The 20808-nt window shown below is 39.1% G+C and overlaps 1 protein-coding gene across 1 annotated transcript in view; it reads right to left on the bottom strand.

Moving 5' to 3' along the window:
• Nucleotides 1–7067: 7067 nt before the first annotated feature.
• Nucleotides 7068–20808, bottom strand: part of LOC139729250 (uncharacterized) — a 243738-nt gene continuing 229997 nt past the window's right edge. The window contains exons 12-17 of the mRNA XM_071640181.1: nucleotides 17476–17735; nucleotides 12422–12521; nucleotides 11611–11765; nucleotides 10777–10925; nucleotides 8925–9099; nucleotides 7068–8518 (exon numbers count right to left, since the gene is read on the bottom strand). Of these exons, the coding sequence (XP_071496282.1) occupies nucleotides 8037–8518; nucleotides 8925–9099; nucleotides 10777–10925; nucleotides 11611–11765; nucleotides 12422–12521; nucleotides 17476–17735 (1321 nt within the window). The 3' untranslated portion in view covers nucleotides 7068–8036. The remainder of the gene's footprint in view (nucleotides 8519–8924; nucleotides 9100–10776; nucleotides 10926–11610; nucleotides 11766–12421; nucleotides 12522–17475; nucleotides 17736–20808) is intronic.

The raw sequence follows: 20808 nt of genomic DNA, 5'->3' as shown, positions 1-20808 counted from the left end.
AAAATCCAGTGTATAGTCAACTCATAAAAATATTTCAACTACAAATACATGTATATATGCATATATACATATATATATGAATATATATAGATACATATATATATATATATAAACATATATTTTTACATTTATATATATATATATATATATGTAATTTTCTATATAAAATGGGTACATATCACATATGTACATACACACGTACTGTACATACCAACAGACAAGCACACAAGCATAAAGAGGAAGTCCCATCTTCAAATGTAATGAGGAAAACACAGAGAGAAATGTCCTCTTTTTTTAAGTTCTGTCATATTTAAAGTTTTATTGCTTGTAGAACTAACAAAATGTGACGTTCACGTTCTACCAGCACGCTATAATAAAGGGTCACAGTCCATTCACATCTGGCGTCCAGTCTATGGCTATCCTCAGCCTCTGGACATGGTCAATATACAATTACTCCTCATTATCTCTCTCTCTTCTCTTTTTTTTTAAGAAAGCCGGTCAGTTTCTCACAGGCCTTAACCTTTTTTTCTTTTCTTGATCATATATATATTTCTATACATAAATTACATACAATATATGCTCTTTAAATACCATATTTACGCCTACACCCATGTAAACTCAGTGTATAGTCAACTCATAAAAATATTTCAACTACAAATACATTTGAATTCGTACAAGGTCATTTAAAGGAGGTTATAAAACATCTGGCTAGATTTCTCAATGAGAGGAAGGTAAAATATAATCATTGTTTTTAAGTCACTACCTCCACACATTCCACAATCCATGGCCAAGGTTGCATATCCCACCCCCTACCAACCTCCCCAAAAAAATAAGGAGAAAAAAAAATCACTATTACTGTCTTTGTCAATACTTGTCATCAACATTATCATCTCAAATCAAGAATACAGAATCTGACAACACAGGCCATTCCATCAAGGGATAATTCATGCTATCAAATTCTTCGACAAAATTCCCCCAACCATGATGGTATGAAAGCTCCAGCTTGCACCTCTCATATTACTACTGTAAACATCGCCTCCCCGACAGCTATCCAAGTTAACCCTTAAAGTGCCGATTGGTACTGACAACACTACAGCACTGCATGCACTCTTCAAAGTCTCTGGCACACAAAGGGTTCACTGTGAGTAAATTGGCCCCAACTCTTGCACGCTAGAAATCCCTTAAACCGCTGTAGTTCTCGACACATTTTTGGCTACAAATCCGTACTTTGGTCAACACCTGTTTGGTTGCATCCTATATCCTTTGAGGGTGTACCCCTGACAATGAAACTATCTTGGCAGGAACTAAAATGTCTCATTAAACATGCAGATCAATCATGAGCTACATGTTTGCAAAGGAGAAACAAAAGTCATACAGTCAGACATTAAGGAGCTTTAGATTTTTGCGACGGGGACGTTCAGAGGAAACTAACATGTTCTGCTAATGCGCAAAAACGCGCATCAAGTCGATCAATTTTCATGTCTGCTCAATTCACGACGTAGAGAGCCACTTCATGCATCGATCATATGGGGGGTGCCATTTTATTTTTTATAGGTTGCGTCCCACCATAATCTAAAGCTACTTTTCTGCACGACCCAGGGGAGAGGAGAACGTCCAACGCATTCGTCGTTTCAAACATCCACGCCGCAAATCTAAAGCTCCCTATTATTCTGAAGCAGACGACGCTTAACAGTCACTAGTATCGTCCTTTGTTATTGTTTTGGTTGTGGTGCATCTTTCCTTTGAAAGGCAACAAAGTCTAGTCAACACTTCACATAGCTGAGGGTAGCGGATATTGTTCGAGAAGAACGAGGCATTTTGACGTCTTATTGAGCACCTTTCATCAAAAGATGTCTGGCCTTTAACTAGGGACTCAACGGAAGAGGGGATTATTGCCAGGCATTCATGTTTAATTTTATATTCCCATGTGGCAAAGTGTACAAAATTAAAGCCTCATTCCAAAATATATATAATATTATGTGACACATAAATTCATTCTGTATCAAATAATTCTGTGCATATTAATGAGCACCCCAGCCAATGATACTACAGGCTCTTGTACTCTTTGGCGTGAGCCTATCATTTGAACCTCCACTTCCAGTATTAACTGGATTTTACATGAATTACATCTACGCGTAATCACATCACATTGGAGGGTATGGGTTTACCACCATAGCTTCAGCCACGCACACTTGACTACAGCCACCAACTCTATACCACGTTCGGCCTCATAAGTTTCAAACTTTTACTCTACCCCAGTGCACAATCTCGATTACGGATGCTTTACTTTCAACCCTCAAAGGCACATAAACAAAGGGATGACCAAAACACATTTTATAATAACTTCACTTGCTTTTAAAGCAACCTGCATTCACATTAATTCAGAGCTTTAAGTGTTGCGTAACCAGGGCAAAAAAAATAATAATAATAATAACACCATATCTACTGAGTAATAAAAGAAATTGACTGAGTTGCATGTATTTTGCCCGTACAAGGCTACATTCATTTGCAATCAAATCCTATACTTGGCTGAACCCTTTGGCCACATGTGGGTATTCTGCAGTTTCATGAACGCTGGCACCGATGGCAAATGGTTGTTGCTATCATGGCAAAAGTGCAAACACCACTTCAGAATGAGACGCTGGCTTAAAAGAAAAGTTGAGGTCTATCATTCCTGGTCTTGATCTGAGTTTGTTGAGTATATGGATTCATACATTACCCCCAACCTCTCTTGTTTTTAACAATATGATTCTTTGGCTCAACTACTGCAATGAACTGTTAGATTACACACAAAAATAAAATATAGAAAAATAAGTAAATAAAATTTGTAATACTTATCCCAAAACAGAATACAGACAGCTTTGTGTAGGACTTTTCATGCACAGAGAACGAGCTATCTATCCACACAAACTTACACATAGCAACACTTTTTCCGAGATGAACTCTTACAAAAAACAAACAAACGAACAAACAAACAAACAAACCATGGAAGTTCATAGCGCCTCCCTCTCTGGCAAAATTTTCTACGGTCTAATAAATACAAGCTTCATTGGTTTTAGGCAGTACCCAGGGGGCTGCCAACATTCCTAGATCAGAGTAAGGAAGGATAAAAGGGGCACAATCAGGGAGATACTTGTGTGCTACATGCATTTTGATAGGAAATTCTGTACTTCCCCAAATTAGGTAGACTTTCACATTCTCTTGCAAGGGCATTGAAGTTTTCAAGGAGCCTCTTATCAGATCAAGGAACTTGGCAACTGACGATGTTTTAAAATGGGATCTTCCTTTCCACCATAAAACAATCACCCATGTCTGTATCTCTGAGATGAACACAGAATATCAATGTTCTCCTAGCTCTGTTTGCTTGTTTGTTTGTTTGTTTTCTACTGCTTTCTGCTTTCTAAAACAAAGCCTACATATACTTTGAAAACATGTCAAAAAATATCACAAAGCATAGCATCCAAAAGATGCACAAACAGACAGCAGAGCCTCTAGTGTGTCCAAAAGTTCTTTACGGTAACTAGTTAAAGAATGTGATTTAGGAAGAGGTGTTTGAAATAAAGCACATAGTATATACGATTCATTTCTATTTGAAAAATGAAGAGGGAAAAAAATCTGTCCAATTGCAAGGTTGCAACTTATGCACATGGAGAACATGGAAAATAAGAATAGAGGGAAAACATGTCAACCACGGCTCTGTAGCTTTGACTAGAACTCTTATTATGTAGGTGAGAAAACACTTCAGTCCATATAAACCACATTGTTCATAGAAATTACAAATCCCAGGACCAGTTTTCTGTCTGTAGCATCCTAGAGTGTGGCAGGGGATGAAAGCAGCCTTTCTGTAAAACTGAATTCATATTCGTCCCTACCATAGGGCTATCAAGAGCATTGCAGGAGGGGGGTGGCCCATCTCTGCCAGTTCTCACCAATGATGTCTTGGTTCTAAACACACTCCAAGTCAAAACTATATGATGGAGTGAAAATTATCATCAGTGACTCCAATTAAGCCAAGCACCTCTTAAATGGAAGATTCTCCCACATGGACCTTCTCTCAAACTTGAGACTCGGCTCTTGTGAACTTGTGAACAATATTATGTGACATGGCATTCCTTGGTGTAAGGGTCCACGGCCCACTGAAGGGTCCTGGACAACTTAAGGGCCACTTACAGGCCCACAGCAAGTATGAGTGAACATGCATTTATAGTTTGAATCAGTTTTAAACTCAATTCTATGCATGGTAGCAGGATGATAAATTCTAGGATTAATGCAGTTCTATCTAGATCCTTTCCCCCATCCTATACCACACCCTAAACTCTACCTTCACCCACCCACTCCCCCTACTACCCCTTCCAAGGCAGATACAGCCATTTGGTAGGCTCAGCGAATAACTCAGCAGTACACACAGAAAGACGAGTTTGCCAGTGAAGAAATCTCATGAGAAAGTTACATGACACCACAACATGAAAACAGAAGGTAGAGCTATAAATAGACATCAAAATTACAGCAGCTTTCATTGTGATACAAACCAGCTGATGGTACTGTGACAGTTAAAAGCCTAACCTTTTCTTGTTGGATATGTCAAGGTATCTTCATAACATGTAAGTAAAAATGGCACATTGAAAATACAGATGGTATCAAGTGCATACAAAACAGGATTTGCCTCAAATCGTACATGGCCTACTATGAGCTGGGTACACGCAGGGTTTGAGCAGAATTATTATGAAAGTTTATCATATGCATTCAGCTGCCTCATATTACGCACATGCCTGCAGAATATCTTCAGGCAGATGGGATGGAAACCCAAGTTTGCCTGATGCATGAGATTACTAAGAGAAGTCTGTTTTCTCATCTTATTTTTTTTTGCTCCTATTTATCAGCAACCTGTTTCATCTTGTTTGAAAATACAAGAGAAATCTGGGCAGTCTCTGAGCTCTTGGTAAAAATGCTACATAACCATGCTAGACTGACTACTGTTAATCAGATTCAAAGTCCCCCATTAACAGCATCAAATGCTCTTGATAACAAGCAAAGTTTAAAACACCAGATTGGCACTTGACCCCACACATTGCCTGAGACATTTGCATAATTATTCCTTTTCTTGCTCCTTTATTTGTTTTTTTTCGTGTGTGGTGGTTGTTGTTTTTTCTTTGTCCACTGTGTCAAAGTCAATCATAAGCCCTGTCTGTTGTCTACAAGCATGCCTGACAAACTTCCAGACTCTATCGATACAACCAAAAAATTCACAAATTAATAACATCCATCGGACAAACAGCAGTGGTAAGCCACGCCTAAAAAGCTTCTATCCAATTCAATCACGAGCGAATGTTATCTCACTTCTCAAAACTCATGGGACTGTTAAAAATCCAAGGTGCTCATTTTCTGTTCGGTGCCTATCCCTGTATCCCATTCAGAAAACGAGATGCAACGGCACCACAGGCCACAAAGTACCGAGTGAGAGAAGCCAGTACATCAAAAGACTGGTAGACATCAATTTTGTTTGGAAAGTTTTGACTTGATACCTATGTCAATATTAACGTGCGGCACTATAGTAGGCAATGGGAAAGACACTGCTGTCGGGGCGTATATTTCCTTAATCCGTAATCACAGATTATTGGAAGCACTTTCTCTATAAGATATAGATGGCTGTTAGATGGGGGGAAGGTGAATGCCCTCAGTTGAGTATGTTGCTAAAGCACAGCTAGTGTAGCGAAAGGCAGTTAATGCAGCAGAGCTGAAAACGGAACCCATGCGAATTCTTTTGATGACTTATTGGCACTTGGTGATCAGACTGCAATGCATTGTGGGACAAGTCTGGGCTCCTCGTGAAATGACAAGTTAGCCTACTACGGAGCTGACATAGACCACCGCCTCGATCTCATTGCTGACCAATAATGTACAATGGTTCTACACAATTATCCTTATCTCACTTTCCCGCACCATGAATGGTTTCATCTCTCACCAATAATATAAAATATGCCTGCTAAACATGCTAAACTGTCACAAGTATCTGGATTAATTCATTCTAGGTGTAAGGAATAAGAAAATAACTATCAGAGGAGATAAATACACAAAGAGTATACCTGCTGAAACGATAGTGAAATGAGGCGAGGGAGGTGGGATGCAAATTACACTGGTATCAAAATGAATGGACTAGCCTTATAATTTCTGTGCCTTTAAGGGTAAGGACAAATTTTTGCACTTTTGCTAGATTTTACTGATCAACTCACAACTCCCTGCTCTATCATATGAAAGCTCAAATTTCCCTCTACCCTTCTTGCAGTTCATGAGAAAATGTACAAGGTGAGGGAGGTTATGAAAGATGCACAAAGCATATTGGAGCTTGTGCGTCGCAATTATATACTTGCATAATTGAACTTATTACCCATAACCACATATAAAAATCTATAAGAAAAGAAAATATGCAAATGGCAGTTTCTCTTAGAGCATAAGATTTGAGGGGAATGGTGGGTTTTAGATTTTGACATAGTTTCAGGAGTTTCACTCAGTTAATCGTACTCAGTAGCACACCAAATATTAATTATGCACCAGTCTTCATTGTTACAGAAGTAAAACGTGCAGAACAGGGGTAAGATTAAAACAAACAATACAAAAAAATAACAGATGTGGTATTCACAGCCATGGACACAGACAAAAAAAAAAACATCTGACAATTGCAACTGCCCCTGCAAAGTTCAATTCTTTTCTCTCTTTTTTTTTGTCACATCCTTTCACTCAAAATTCCATAGCACCAGTGACCACATACACAAAGTTTTTTTTTCTCTGATTTTTCCTAGAAAATGACCTTGGTAAACTGCAGGAAAGGAGAGACATATCTTTAGAACCAAGCAAACAAAAAATCTATAATGTAGAAGCACAAAGGAAAGACCCTTTTGTGACATCAGGTCCACAGAAATAACTTATTGATGTAGACACCTCAACTATAGATCTCCGTCAGTTACTGTAAAATGTGTCTTTAGAAGAACCAAAACAGAAACTTACACGCTACAAAAATATGTCACTGACAATTGCAAACTTTTGACACACATATCTCCACATTCCTCATAAATACCAACGGAGACTGTTCATTTCACCATCAGAGGCAGAGACACCATTCACTCCTGACTAATTGTGAGATGCACTCTTAGAATGCAGACAGAGTTTAGAGAAGCACGACGGTCATAGCACCTCTGCCGATTCACACATCACTCAACACAACTCTGCGTCAACAGACATCATACTCAAATAGTGGCCTATATCCTATATATAACTTAGAGATAAGAAGTACTAGGATATTCAACAAAAGAAAAGGTGATCAACCACCATGATTTTTGACAAGAAGGCCTCTTTGTTACAAGGGTGCTTGGAAGCTTTCTCTTCCAGTGCTATATGTTTGAATACATCATTGGCTTTTATGAGACCTGCTCAGTCACATGATTGATCACATGGTTGATCACATGATGCCGCCACATGATGGCACACCCATCGCAGGCATCGACGTCGGCACAGAGAGGAGGTACATCACATGACAACAGGGAGACTCCTCAAACTTGAGGACGACATCTAGCCCGGCTCTTGGATTCCAAAAGCCCGGCTGAGATCACTTCTGCCCTCTGAGCGGAAGGTCAGATTATCGTTGGCTCAACTACTGGACATCACCTCTATCCATCTACCTCTATGATGACATCATCAACAGAAGCTGCTAGTGGTGTTCCTCTATGGTCAGTTATACCACAGATGACAGAGGACATTGTACTGGTCACCATGACAACCATGTTTCAACCCATTTGAAAAGGGGGGAGAGAGATACCCATCTCCTTGAATGCTACACACCTGACCCCTGATCTGGTTGTAGGGAACATTTCATAGCTATTGACCTCTGTGGAGATACCAGGATCACTCGCATCACTGTCATGACACACAGACTGGCTGCAGAGGCCTCCCTATGCTATGACTACCATCCTGACCCCTTAATACCAGTCTACCAGTAGCATCACACATCCTCTGAGGAGGACAGAGTAGGAGGGGCGGTATGCCTAGACCTGCCACAGCAACAGGTGGTTGGTACTGTCCTCTTTTCCAGCCAGCTCATTGGGGACGGTGGTGCTGAAGTCCTCGTAGCCATCTCCTCCGCTGATCACCATGATGTTGGATGCCAGTACACTCCCGCTGGAGCCCCGCCTCCCCTCCAGGGGCGCGGCATCCCCGTTGCTCTGCTGCTCCTCGGGCACATCCTCCGGATGCGAGCTGATCCTCCGGCTCGTGGCGGAAGGCGTGGCAGAGGGCGTGGTCGGGACGTCGACGGAGGTTAGGAAGCGGACGTGTCCCGTGTGGCCCTGGGCTGACCCAGTGGGGTTCGGGACGTCCTTGAGGGAAGAGGTGGAGGTGGTTATCTTTGGTAGAGGGAGGGTAAGAACCACGCCCGCACTGGTCCCCACCCAAAGGAGATCTTTGCACACCAGGAGGGCCGTGATCCGCAGACATGCTGCCTTGTGCTGCCGAATGATGGCATCTGAGCCTGGAAAAGAAAGACATTTAATTCAGTCCACTTCCAAAGAGAGCAGTAACAAGTAAGTTTAAATCAATAACTGCGTAAGCCAATCAAAGATGAGAATCGCTTCCTTTATTTTACCGGTACCCCTTATTACACATTGGCTGGAACACCTGAACAGACTAACTGAACTATCTGTAATGGATGCAAATTGTGAATTCAGAAAGTTTTAAAGTTTTACTTTCTAATCCCTCTCACAAAATCACACTTTAATCACATTTCAGTTTGCTGCTACTCTTCCTTTTCTTGGGGGCAATTAAGTGAATACGGATGAATAGCATGGCAAGTTAAGTGTTTGGAGGCATAAAAAATGGTAAGAAAGCATAGCCATGTAACATAAGCATTCTTATAGAATAGACAAATGAGGACTCACTGGCTAGCATCTTGTGTACTGTCTGTGTGACGTCCACTTGGCTCACGCTCTGGTAGGTGGTGGCGTGGAAGAGCCTCACCACCGCACTGCTCTGCAGCGACACGAACACACCCCAGCCACAGGACACCATGCAGTAGACGGCACGCTGGGTGTCATTGCAGACTGGAAACTTGTGCTGCACACAAGGAAAAACATTGCACATCTCAAATAGCTATTTCTTTCTCAACACGCCGATCTGATGCAAACCATCAGCATGCAATATTAAAGGTCCTGTTTACCTTTGGGAGCAGTGATTTAAAAATGTTCAAGATATCACATTTCATGCATATGTGTAGGTCTGTTGCACCACAAAACATCCTACCATATAAAATTTTTGCAATAAAGCCTAAAATTTAAGGAGATATCAGTATTTTTCTCAATAAACCGTAACTGTACACAGTTTAGTCTAGAAACATTTTTATTATAACTATTGTTCACATTTTATATATTTAACAATATTTAGCATTGATTTTACTGATTCAAATTCTTACAGTGGTTGTTTCTATCCCTAACTCACATTTCAGAACTATTTTAAAGCACTAATGCTGGGTTTTTGTTTCATCTGCAAATGGTAAATTATGCCTTTAAATCTACGAGTACACAAACAGAAATGGGGGGGCAAAATAGGGCATGGAATGAGATGCAGTGGTGAACATTTTAACTCATTGGTAACCAGAACTAGGCATGTCATGTACAGCCTCCATGGGAGACTGCAGTATCATGGAGGATGTAGGGGTACTGTGAGAGTACTGTGCATGTATTGCACAGAGCATGAGGGCCAATCTTATCATACATTCAATCATGCTTACTGTAAAAGTGGAAATTTTCCCGGTGTTGAAATTTTTGCGCATTTCGTGTAACCAGAAACTAGTGCGAAAATAAAAGCACGCAAATATTTTTGCATGCCATATGTTCCTGTACTCACTGTCTTGATTCCGTGGAATAAAAAGCACGCAAAACTCTTCTTACCTGGCCGAGCGCAAAAAATTAGTTGCGTGAAAATATCCACTTTTACAGTAATTCTTTCTGTGCCAGGGACTTTTGACAGTGCGTACAATGCTCTGGGGTTTTCCGTGCCAATCAGCACGCAACAAATACACAGGGTTAACCCTCTCGTCCCATTAACACATGTTGGCACATTTGACGGTTTGCTTTGTTGGATTGACTGATTGGCATACTGGAGGTCATCATGTGAAAGCTACTAAGCAAGAAATGTGATTCAAGTAGGATGCCTCAAAAACTATACTAACTGAATACAGTTTAAACTGATGTAGATTATCATTCATCAAGTCGAAGTGTAATCTCCAAAATTCTTATAAATCACAAAACTTTACGACTTTACGCATTTAAAGACCTTTCTTCCACTAGAAGGACGCCAGAAGATGCTGATTGATAATCGGCGAAACGTTGCACGATGTAAGTTTCCAATCCAGTTTTGTAATTTATAAGAATTTTGGTTAATACAGTTTTGTTTTTAATCTGTAATTCTGGATTGGGGGCAGAGGCAGGTGGATTTCACATGGGAATGGTTGCCACAGCACTCTTGTATAGAGCAAATTGACAAAGAGAACTTTCGTTCTTCATGGCATGATATTGTTACATATACACTGTAATGCTGTGTGTGACAACATTTCAATGGGGATTGGGCAGAAGATGCCGTATGATACCAGGGTCACTTGACATATTAGAACAATAGAGTGCACCTCACATTAGGAATTACACTAGGAACATTCATTACAAACTAGAATTGATTTCGTTCTAGCATGTGCATTTTATGTTAACTTTTGGAGTTTGTGTCCTGAACAAATCTTACCTCCACATTGAGAGTGGTAGGGTCCACAATCAAGATGTTGTTCTGACAGCCACACCACAGCTTACCGCAGACTGATACCATTTTGCTGATGGGGGTGGTACTGCTACCGAGGGACACTGTGATAGGGTTTTCTGTATCCCAAGAATGCCCTGCAGTATGAAGAAAAAAACAAGGATATTATACAACAACAAGGAATGAAGAAGCCATATATGTAGTAGATGTAAGATATAAGAAGTTGTTATCTCACATACAATAAAAATTTGGTTTCTTCTCCTCTTAATTTTGTTGCACGAATATCCAATAGATAAGCGTAAAGAGCATTTGATGAGATACTTTGACATATGCCTATTAAATCCCCACAAAAAATGCATGATAATGATAATGGTAGTGTGATTATTTTGATCAGACTCTCACAAATGCACCTCTGTCATATTCTTGTCAAACAGTTGTAAGCAAGCAGTTATAAAAGATTAGCAAAAATATATTTCAGAACATCATACCACTACCATGAAAAAAAATAAAGACCACAAAAACTTGACATTTTTAAGTGACTATCTATTACAAATCATTTAGAATAAAAATGTGATGCATAAACTTATACAGAACAGCAAAAAAGGATCACACATGATAACAGCTTTGTATGTAATCTATCGGAGAATTTGCTCTCAAGTAAATATAAGAGAGTTTCTTATTTCAACTCTGTAAACGTATATGTTTGATATGATACCACATCTATGATATATACAGGTGCAGTATACTATATCTAAAAAATAAAATGCATGTATATATTATTTCATACTCATAAAAACAACTCCAGTGATTTCTCCCCCTTACCTGAGTCTCTCCTGTATACTGTGAGATCGCCGTTAGCCAGGGAGACAAAGACCCTGTTCTCCACGTACAGGATGCACTGTACGGCCGCCGGGTGACGAATCTTTGCACGGCTCTTCTTCGTTCGGATGTTGTCGGTGCACTGGTACACGTAGATGCTGAAGAGATGGGGCGGGAGGGGTAGAGGGTTGATAAACAACAACAAATTATTGTTAATGATTATTACTTTCTGGAACTTAGCAAAGCTGCATAAAATTTACTGGACGGCATTAACCCTGATACTCCCTGTGTGTTTTTAGTCTTGCTATAACTGGGGGTCCGATTCCCATAAGTTTGGTATCAGAACATGCAGGAAGGATCACAGAAAATAGTCATGGAATTTCGTATCCCCAAACTAAGGTGTTAGAAAGTACCACAAAAATTTGACAGGGGAGTCATAATGCCCCTCCGTGCAAAAAAAAAAACAACAACAAAAAACAGTATTAGGGTTAAAGGTGATGTCTACCCTAAAAATAATCTTGTTGAATATATGTATGTATTCACATTGCCTATCATCATATCTTTATATTATCATAGTTGAATATATTATATTATATCACATCACATCACATCACATTACATCATTGAGTTATATTTCCCCCAATTATAAAAAAAGGAATATATTTTCCTGAAGTGCATCACTCTGAAGGTATATCAAGTATTAATATTACACCACTAAAGAGGCAATATTTGTATGACATCAATACTCTGCTATTTTACATTCCCTTTCAAAATATCTCTGTCATTTCCAATGTTTAATCATATCATATCTTACCATCCGTCTTCTGTGCCAAGCCACATAGTGGGTTGATTGACCTCCAGGTCGTCGATCTCCTCCCCGATCTGACTGGGCCTGCCTGCAGGCTCGCCTTCATCTGCAAGAGAGGACACCATACTTCGTCATGAGCTACATCATACTTCATCATGAGCTACACCACACAAAATCAAAGAGCTGAACCCCTATGGTGTTACTCAAAGACGCTTAACTAATAAGACACGAAAGTGCGCGCTAATCCTGTACAAAACAAATGGACAGCGAGCGGTCCTCATGCGTATTATGCACGTCACCTGAGACGCGCTGTCTTAACACTTGATAAACAACAGCAGCGGCTTCAGGGACAGCGCGTCTCAGGTGATGGGCGTCTTTGCCTGAGACGCACTGTCTTTGAAGATGTTGTTGTTTATCAAGCGTCTTTGATTGTGAGATCATGTTGTTGCCAAATTTTTACCTCCACGAAATAATCCTTATTACTTTAAAATCCCGTTCTTCAAAATAATACCCTTAATCGAAAAAAAGCTACGACTATAATTTTTAAATCTTTTTAAGATAATAAAAATACCACTGTCTTTGGAAATGAATGATGTTTCTAGGTGTACTGAGTTTGTACTTAGCTCTCTTTTGTATCGTCATGTAGGGTAGCCATTTTGTGTCCATTGTTATCGCGCGCCTTCGTATCTTGTTATCTCTACTATCTTTGGTGTTACTGCTCATTAGTAAACCCTTTTTCTCACTGCATAAAACATGCAGCCGGTATGCAAAATTAACCCATTGAAGACGATTTGATTTTGCTACAACACGCATTTCCCATAGACCCTTGCCCGAGTATACTCAGGACTTGTCCTCAACCCGTTAACATCAGATATACAGGTGCAGAATAATCATACTTAAACTGCATCAAATTTCCATGTGAGAAAAGAAAGAGAAGTACCCACTCCCTTGTAAGAATTCTTTTTTATTTTCTTGCCAGGAGGTGAAATGATAGGGCATAAAATCACCAAAACATCACTGAACAGGAATGATAATCAGTAAACAAGCACAGTGAAATATTCATATCTGTTTTGTTGTTGTTGTTGTTGTTGTTGTTTTCATGTATTTGGTAAAGCTTTATGTAAGCTGAAGTGTTGTTATTGCTGTTGTTGTTTTGGTGTTTTCCTGGAAAGAGGGCCTCTTCCTCACACTAACTTCAGAATTCATAATGATTGACAAGATCAAGGCAGTGCTAGTTGACAAGGTCTGAAAAGGTTCATCGCACTAAGGCCACATTTACACAAGCATTATCAAACAAACAACCTAAAAATAAATACTGCAGAGTCATTGTGATAAATTCAACCAGACATGATGTAAACAGATCAAACTGAGTATGATGGAATTTCTGTTCTTCCTTTCTTGCAACTGCACAAATTTTTGTTTACACCTTTACATATACATTTTTTTTATATCCCACCCATAACTTTTTGACAAATAAGTTTGTCATTTTGGCATCTAAATAACCTTAACCCTACACCCATTTCCCCTTCCCCCTTTGTTTCTTTTTTTTTCTGCATAATTTGGTCATCTTGATACCTTTGTTTACAAAATCATGAAGTATTTTTGATAAGATAATACAATACACAAATATACTCAAAACTGATTGCTTTGGGCTTTGAGAGATATATGAAATACTCTCAAAACATTCTTGTATTTTGGCAGTTTTGTGACAGGTAGTGCTACATATACAGTTAACATTTTGATCGTATGACTTGCAACTTTAAGCTATACTTTTTTCTTTTTTACAAGTATGAATCTTGCTCCACTTCATCCACAAAATTGGGCTACTATTTCTAAATTTATCTGGCTGATTAACATTCCTCATCCATTCAAAAAGACAGAGGACAAAGAACTCTTAATCTATCCCTAAATACGGGAGGATTTGCATACTCCGTAACTTTTCTTTCATGTCAAGTATGTAAGCCTTGTGTTCATAATATCCTCATCTTCCTTCCGTTTCAGATTTCTCCGTGGTTACAGACAAAAGAGTAATCCTTGCCAATCATGCAGAACACCAGATAAAAGTTTTGATACTAAATCGGTCTCAACAAAATGGGGGACTGTGATGGGATGGCTTTGTGTCGGAGAAGAACATCGACTATTATTAGAGTCTCCTGTAAATAAAGCAATACCAGACAGTGTTTAAGCAATCATGATAAGCCTTGTGAGGTGACATGCCACTGGTCAGTCACATCGACTTCATCACAAGTAGAGTAAATCAAACAAAAATAGGTTGGTTGATGTTTTGGTCAAATAGGATCATGTAACATTTAAACAATCCATGCATTCTAATGTTTCCAACATTTTACTCAAAAGACTGATATTTGTCTCAACCAAACATGAAAGTTTGATGAGGTGAAGATGCAGTAACCACTTAACTTTCCCATAAGTTTGTAAAAAAAAAAGCAAGTCTATCTCTGGTCAAGAGTTTACTGTTACTCCAACCTACTCTCCCTTTAAAGCCATCATTGCTATATCATTACAACCATACAGTACCCCTTTAAACCCATCATTGTGAATTTATAGGAACCATATAATGATTGAATGGAACATACATTTTTACTGTTGTTCATTCTATGCCAAGGGTATAGAGAGGATTTGTGCATAAAGGCCAGTGGGAGACCCTGATTTTAAGGCATCATCACTGCACCTAAGCCATTGATGTGATTGCGAGCTTTTTCACTATTTTCTGAAGCATTAGAAACGATGACATTTCGTAACTTTCTTATCTAATGTCTAAGATTTAATGAAACTTTGGCCAATATGTGTTTGGGGAATCACGATATGTATAACTGTACTAAGGTCAGCTTAAACAACATAGAGTACTTTAATGCTTTTTCTGTATCAAAATACAGTGCGGTTAGAGTTGCAGGAAATCTCAGTATTATTACAGGTGCTGCCAATAGAGGGTGTTTGTTGATTTCCTAGAAATGAATGAACTGGTCAAAAATTCTGGTTTCTTCCTACTTCTTTGTTCAGCAACCTTGATCTGTGCACCTTTGTGGATTCGCTGCATGCATGACCAGAATTCACACAAAGACATGCATTCTATTCTCCTTTTTTGTTTCTCTCTCTCTGTTAATCTTTTTATTATATACAGCTACTAAATAACGTGAAAGGCAATGGCCAATTTCCTCTTAACCATTCTTGAAGTAACAAGATTGTTCTCTTTGAAAAACGTTTCTTCTCACAACTAGCAAGTATGGCATTTTTAGTTGCATATCAAAATATGCACTCCTTCATTAGACTTTGAAGTTAATGTATTTGTAGTGTGTATGTTGTTACTCTTCAGTAAAAATCATGTGCTTTTATTATGTTTCTAATGTTCCATTCAGACAGCCAACCACACTTACATTTCAGTTTATTTTGCTTTTTTTTTCTTCTCAAATTTGAGAATGTTGAGAATTACTGATTACATAACATATATCATACAGACAAACAAAGGGCAGCTATCTAACTTTACTGAATCAAAAATTGAAAACAGGAAGACAATTGATTCTGAATATGTCCAATAAAGTACATCAGGCTTGGAAAATAAGCTTATACACTTGAAGTTAGCCAGTTTTCAACTTACCAAGTGTAATGAAAACACAATTCTATTTTGGTATTATCATTTACTCTGGCTTACGCTGACATTTGATTTGCAAACAATGTGGTGTTTACATTAAGAATGTATGTTTCGAATGTACTGAAAGTGGATGTTTTCTCTCTATCACTTACAAGGAGGTTCATACTCCATCACACTGAACACGACATTTGTAATGCCTCTAGCACACACGAATTGAATGGGAAGGTTACGCGTTGTAGATGTAAAAGAGATCCACGGCATGGTTTGGTGATGTACCAAGATTGTCGTTATGTGTACCAGCAAACACTGGGAATGATTCCTCAATGTCTGACTCAACTTGGCTCACAGCCAGAGCTCTGTTTGACTGGAACTAATGAGTCAATCTTAAAGTAGATCGTCATGTGAAAATGTTGGATTTTTCTGCAACGATAATCACACTAGCTTCATAATCAATTATTTCTTTGATATCACATCAATCATTGTCAAGATTTTGTTGTTGTTGTTGTTGTTGTTGTATCAATGGTACAATTTAAATGTACATCAATTTATCCCTTGTACATCTTAAAAGAATAGCAGTGTCCTGCAGACATAGCCAAGTAGGGCCACCTCGCTGAATCCATGATTATTACATGTTTACATACTCCTGTCAATTTGATTGTGAGACTGGAAAATGAATATTATGCAAGCAAAATGATCATAATCTTAGCACAGACTCACCAAAATAGATTTTTGCTGACAATAGTTCAGTAGAATATTTGAATAAATTAATGAACAACTGGGTGGATGGTTGGATTAATTACTTTATTTCATTTTGAAAAAAAAAAAAATAATGTGGCCTGTGGCATGAATGAAAGTACTTTCAAAATGAATTAACAAAATGAATCATTCAATGAATGATTAATGAACAAATGAATACATGAATGAATGAATGAATGAATAAATGAATGAATGAATGAATGAATGAATGAATGAATGAATGAATGAATGAATGAATGAATGAATGAATGAATGAAAGAATGAATGAATGAATGAACAAATAATGAATTAATCAGTAAATTAATTAATTAATGGAATAAATGGATGAATTTATTAAACAATTAATTTTGAACATGAATGCATAAACTCTGAAATGAATGAATAAATGGTTGAGATGCTGGACCATAAAATGAATAATTTGGTGACAATTGCTCCACTCTTATTTTCTACAAGGACTTAGGGTTAGGGTTGTGAAAGAGTTTTAGGTTTGAGGTGAGGATTAGGATTACGTTTGGGGTTATGTTTGTGGGTAGAATCAATGTTTGGCAAAACATGCAGATATTTCATGGGAGCAATTGGCACATAAGCAAATGTCATGGAACTGTATAATCTAACATTGAATACAAATTAAAGTTTGTGAACAAGTGAATGAACTTTGTCTAGGTGCATTGAGTCAGTTGGAGGATCCGATACCCACCTGAGCTTCCTTCATCCTCCATGGGCTTCTCCTCCACCATCAGTGGGCCCAGCTCGCCGGACCCGTGGCCCAGGGCCGGGGACGTCACGTCCCCCTCCTCCTCGCTGTCCTCCGAGTCAAAGGCCATGATCTCGCTGGCCTGTCGGTTGACCGGCGTGTTCTGCACCGAGTTGAACCCAGGACCTGTAATGTTGGGGAGCACTGGGCTCTTCCGCTTGGCCCGGGGGTTCTTTGGTACAGGGCTTATTCTCAGCGAGCGCCTGTGAGTGTGAGGGTTAACAGAACAAGTTGAAAGTCTTGACTTCATTGACATTAACCATTTCATCAGTTCATCTGCATTAGACATGTAGCATGAATTACAGCCAATCTACTTATTTCATGATTATTCTCATTTTTATTTGTATTGTGATTTACACTTTCACTTTGTGAAAATCAAATGCAATGAAGCCCCCAAATTACAACATTTTGGTTCAATTGAAGAACTATTATGCAAGTCAGATACAATTTCTTTGTTCTGCCACAATGGGGCAATTAGCCTTAATTCTCTGGTGTGAAGATCTCTAAACTTACACAACATATCACTTTGTGATTTTCATTTCAAATAGCCAATCATTTTAAGTTCATGTACGCATGTGGCTTTGGACACACTAAAGCCTACAGAAGTTCAATTTGTGAGCATTTCAAAAAGGTACGTCTACAAAGAGTAAAATTGTTTCTTACAAGGTAAAACATGCTGGTAAAACTGTAACATGAAAAACAAACTTGTACAAAGATGTCATAATGAGACTGAGATTTGTCAGGAGCAGAGTATACCAAAATGCAAAATTAGTGTCTATCGAAATGTCCACCAAGCAAGATGTCAACGACCACTACAATTTTACAAGTAACTTCTATACTTCGTTTCTTATCTGGATCATGTCCATCACAAACAAACTACCACTCATAAACAAAATATAAATCATTAATATGCATACTGTCATATCAAAGGTACACAGAGGCCTGGATGAAATCAAAATATGAAATCTACACAGGACTGACATCACATACACAGAAAACAAATGCAGAGGTAGATTACAACATTTGAAAGTCAGCACATACCTCTGACAAATAATCAGAACACAAAGTAACATACTGAAGTCTTGGGAAATAGCAGACAAAAGTGGGACATGGGACAGTTGTTGCCTGCATATATCACACATAAAGTGTAATGTCACTTGTACATAGGCCTCCCACTATTTCTTCTATTTTTTTTTCTGTCGATGCACTCAAGCAGGATGGAAACGAAGGGGAAATGGCTCGGACCTTGAGGGCCGATTCAAAGCAATTTCCCCCAAACATTCATCAGATCACCAAGGCACGGCTTCGGGATGAAGGGCATGAAGAAGAAATGGGTAATACTGTCTGGGACATGCTTCGTTTCACTCCTAGAGCAGACAGTTGCTTTAAGGCCGACTGACATATTGGGTACGGTGAAAGTGCGAAGAGCATTACAGCGATGGCATTTCATTTGGAAGGGAAAGGGAGGGAAATTTCATGGAGCTAATAATAATTGGAATTAGTTTAGATCTCTGACATTGCAGGTGCAGTATAAACAGCATTAGCAGCATAATACTTTCTTACACTTCATTGATTCCAGGGAAGTTGAACCGAAGATATACTGTATATGCCATATATTTAGCGAGTCTAATTTTTTGTGAATTCGGACTTCCCAAAAATTTTGCAAGTAGCTAAATTCGCGATCTTGGAGTACTGTAGCAAAGGGAGAATGGTACAGTGTATGTGCACTCCCCATTCAAGTCAAGGTAAGAGTCAGAAATTTTAATTCTTACTAAATTTGCAAACAGCACATAACTTGCTAAAGTCACAAAAATAAAAACCACACAAAATATACAGGAGAAACACCATATGTAGTACATTTCAGTTCATATAACATTCAACATCCATCACTCTCTTCTTGTTAATCCCACCATTGTGATAAACATCTATTGCACATGAGTGCTGCCCTCATTTTGTGAAGCAAGTTGAGATTCCAGGGACCTGTTACATTATAGGTGACACACCCCCCTTCCTTGCTCCTAGCACCTGGCCCCGGTGAAAGCCCTGGGGGTAGAGAATACACCCCTTTCAATAGCCCTCCTCACCCCTTCCCCTCTCACACCCATCCCAGTTAACCCTTCCAACTCCTAACCCTCCCCCTCCCCTTCTCATTACCATAAACATTACCCTCTTATTCTTCTCTCATGAGGAATCATGTTACTACTTTCTTCCCTTCTTGCCCTACTTTTCATTAATTCCTTCCCTTTACTATGCACTCCCTGAATCCCACCCACACCCCTCTTTAACTCTCTGGGTGCCACATTAATATCCTGTCTACAGGTATATGTGTGAAAGTTGTGCACATTTGACTCCTTGGTATGAAAGGGTTAAGATTCGTGCCCCTCCCTCTGCCCTTCCATTCTTCCACCTCCCTAATTCCTTCTTGCCACTTTCTCCAAAACAACTCAGCCCTTATTCTCCTGCATTCCTTGCCTTCTTCACCACCTCATGACCCCATCACATCAGCTTCAGCCTCCCCCCTTGCCCCTCCTTCACTCTCTTTCCTCATTTCAAGCACCCATCCTTACCTCAACATGCCCCAAATGAGCTCCGCCAATCCACCCCTCCCTTCCTCTTCACAACAGCGTACCTCCTATTTATGCACCTCCCGCACCCCATCTGTGACAAGGAGATCTTTACTCCTCATTCTAAATGTCTACCAAAACATTCATGCTCTCTTTCAAACCCAGCTCCTTTCCTGCCTATGCTAATGACCCCTCCCCTCCCCTCCCCTCTCCTCCCCTCCCCCTCCCTCCCCCTCACCCTCCCCCTTCCTCCTTCTGCTTCCTGTCCCTAGTTATTACTTCCCATTTCCCTTATTGATCCACTTCTAACACCCCAGCATCTCTTCCTATGGCCTCTCTTTGACTTCAAACATTCCTGCATTATCTTAACCCTTTGAGAACGAGTCCCCAGTATACCTCGGGCAAGTGTCAATGGGAATGCATGTTGAAACAAAATCAGTCCGTCCTCAATGGGTTAAAGGCAGTGTTTACCATTGGGAGCAGTAATTAAAAAAATGTTTGAGTTATAACATTTCATGCATATACATAGGTCAGTTGTATCACAAAACATCCTACCATATAAAAGTTTTGCAATAAAGCCTAAAATACAATGAGATATTACTATTTTTCTCAATAAACCATAACTGTAGGCAGTTTATTCTTGAAACAATATCATTATAAGTATTGTTCACATTTTGCATGTTTAACAATACTTAATATTGATTGTAGTGAT

Source organism: Diadema antillarum, unplaced genomic scaffold (assembly GCF_040938485.1).
Source record: "Diadema antillarum isolate AM-2024a unplaced genomic scaffold, OU_Dant_1.0 seq00000229_RagTag, whole genome shotgun sequence".
Classification (NCBI taxonomy): Eukaryota; Metazoa; Echinodermata; class Echinoidea; order Diadematoida; family Diadematidae; genus Diadema; species Diadema antillarum.
Note: the sequence above shows the minus strand (reverse complement) of the source record. Positions and strands in the feature narration are given on the sequence as shown.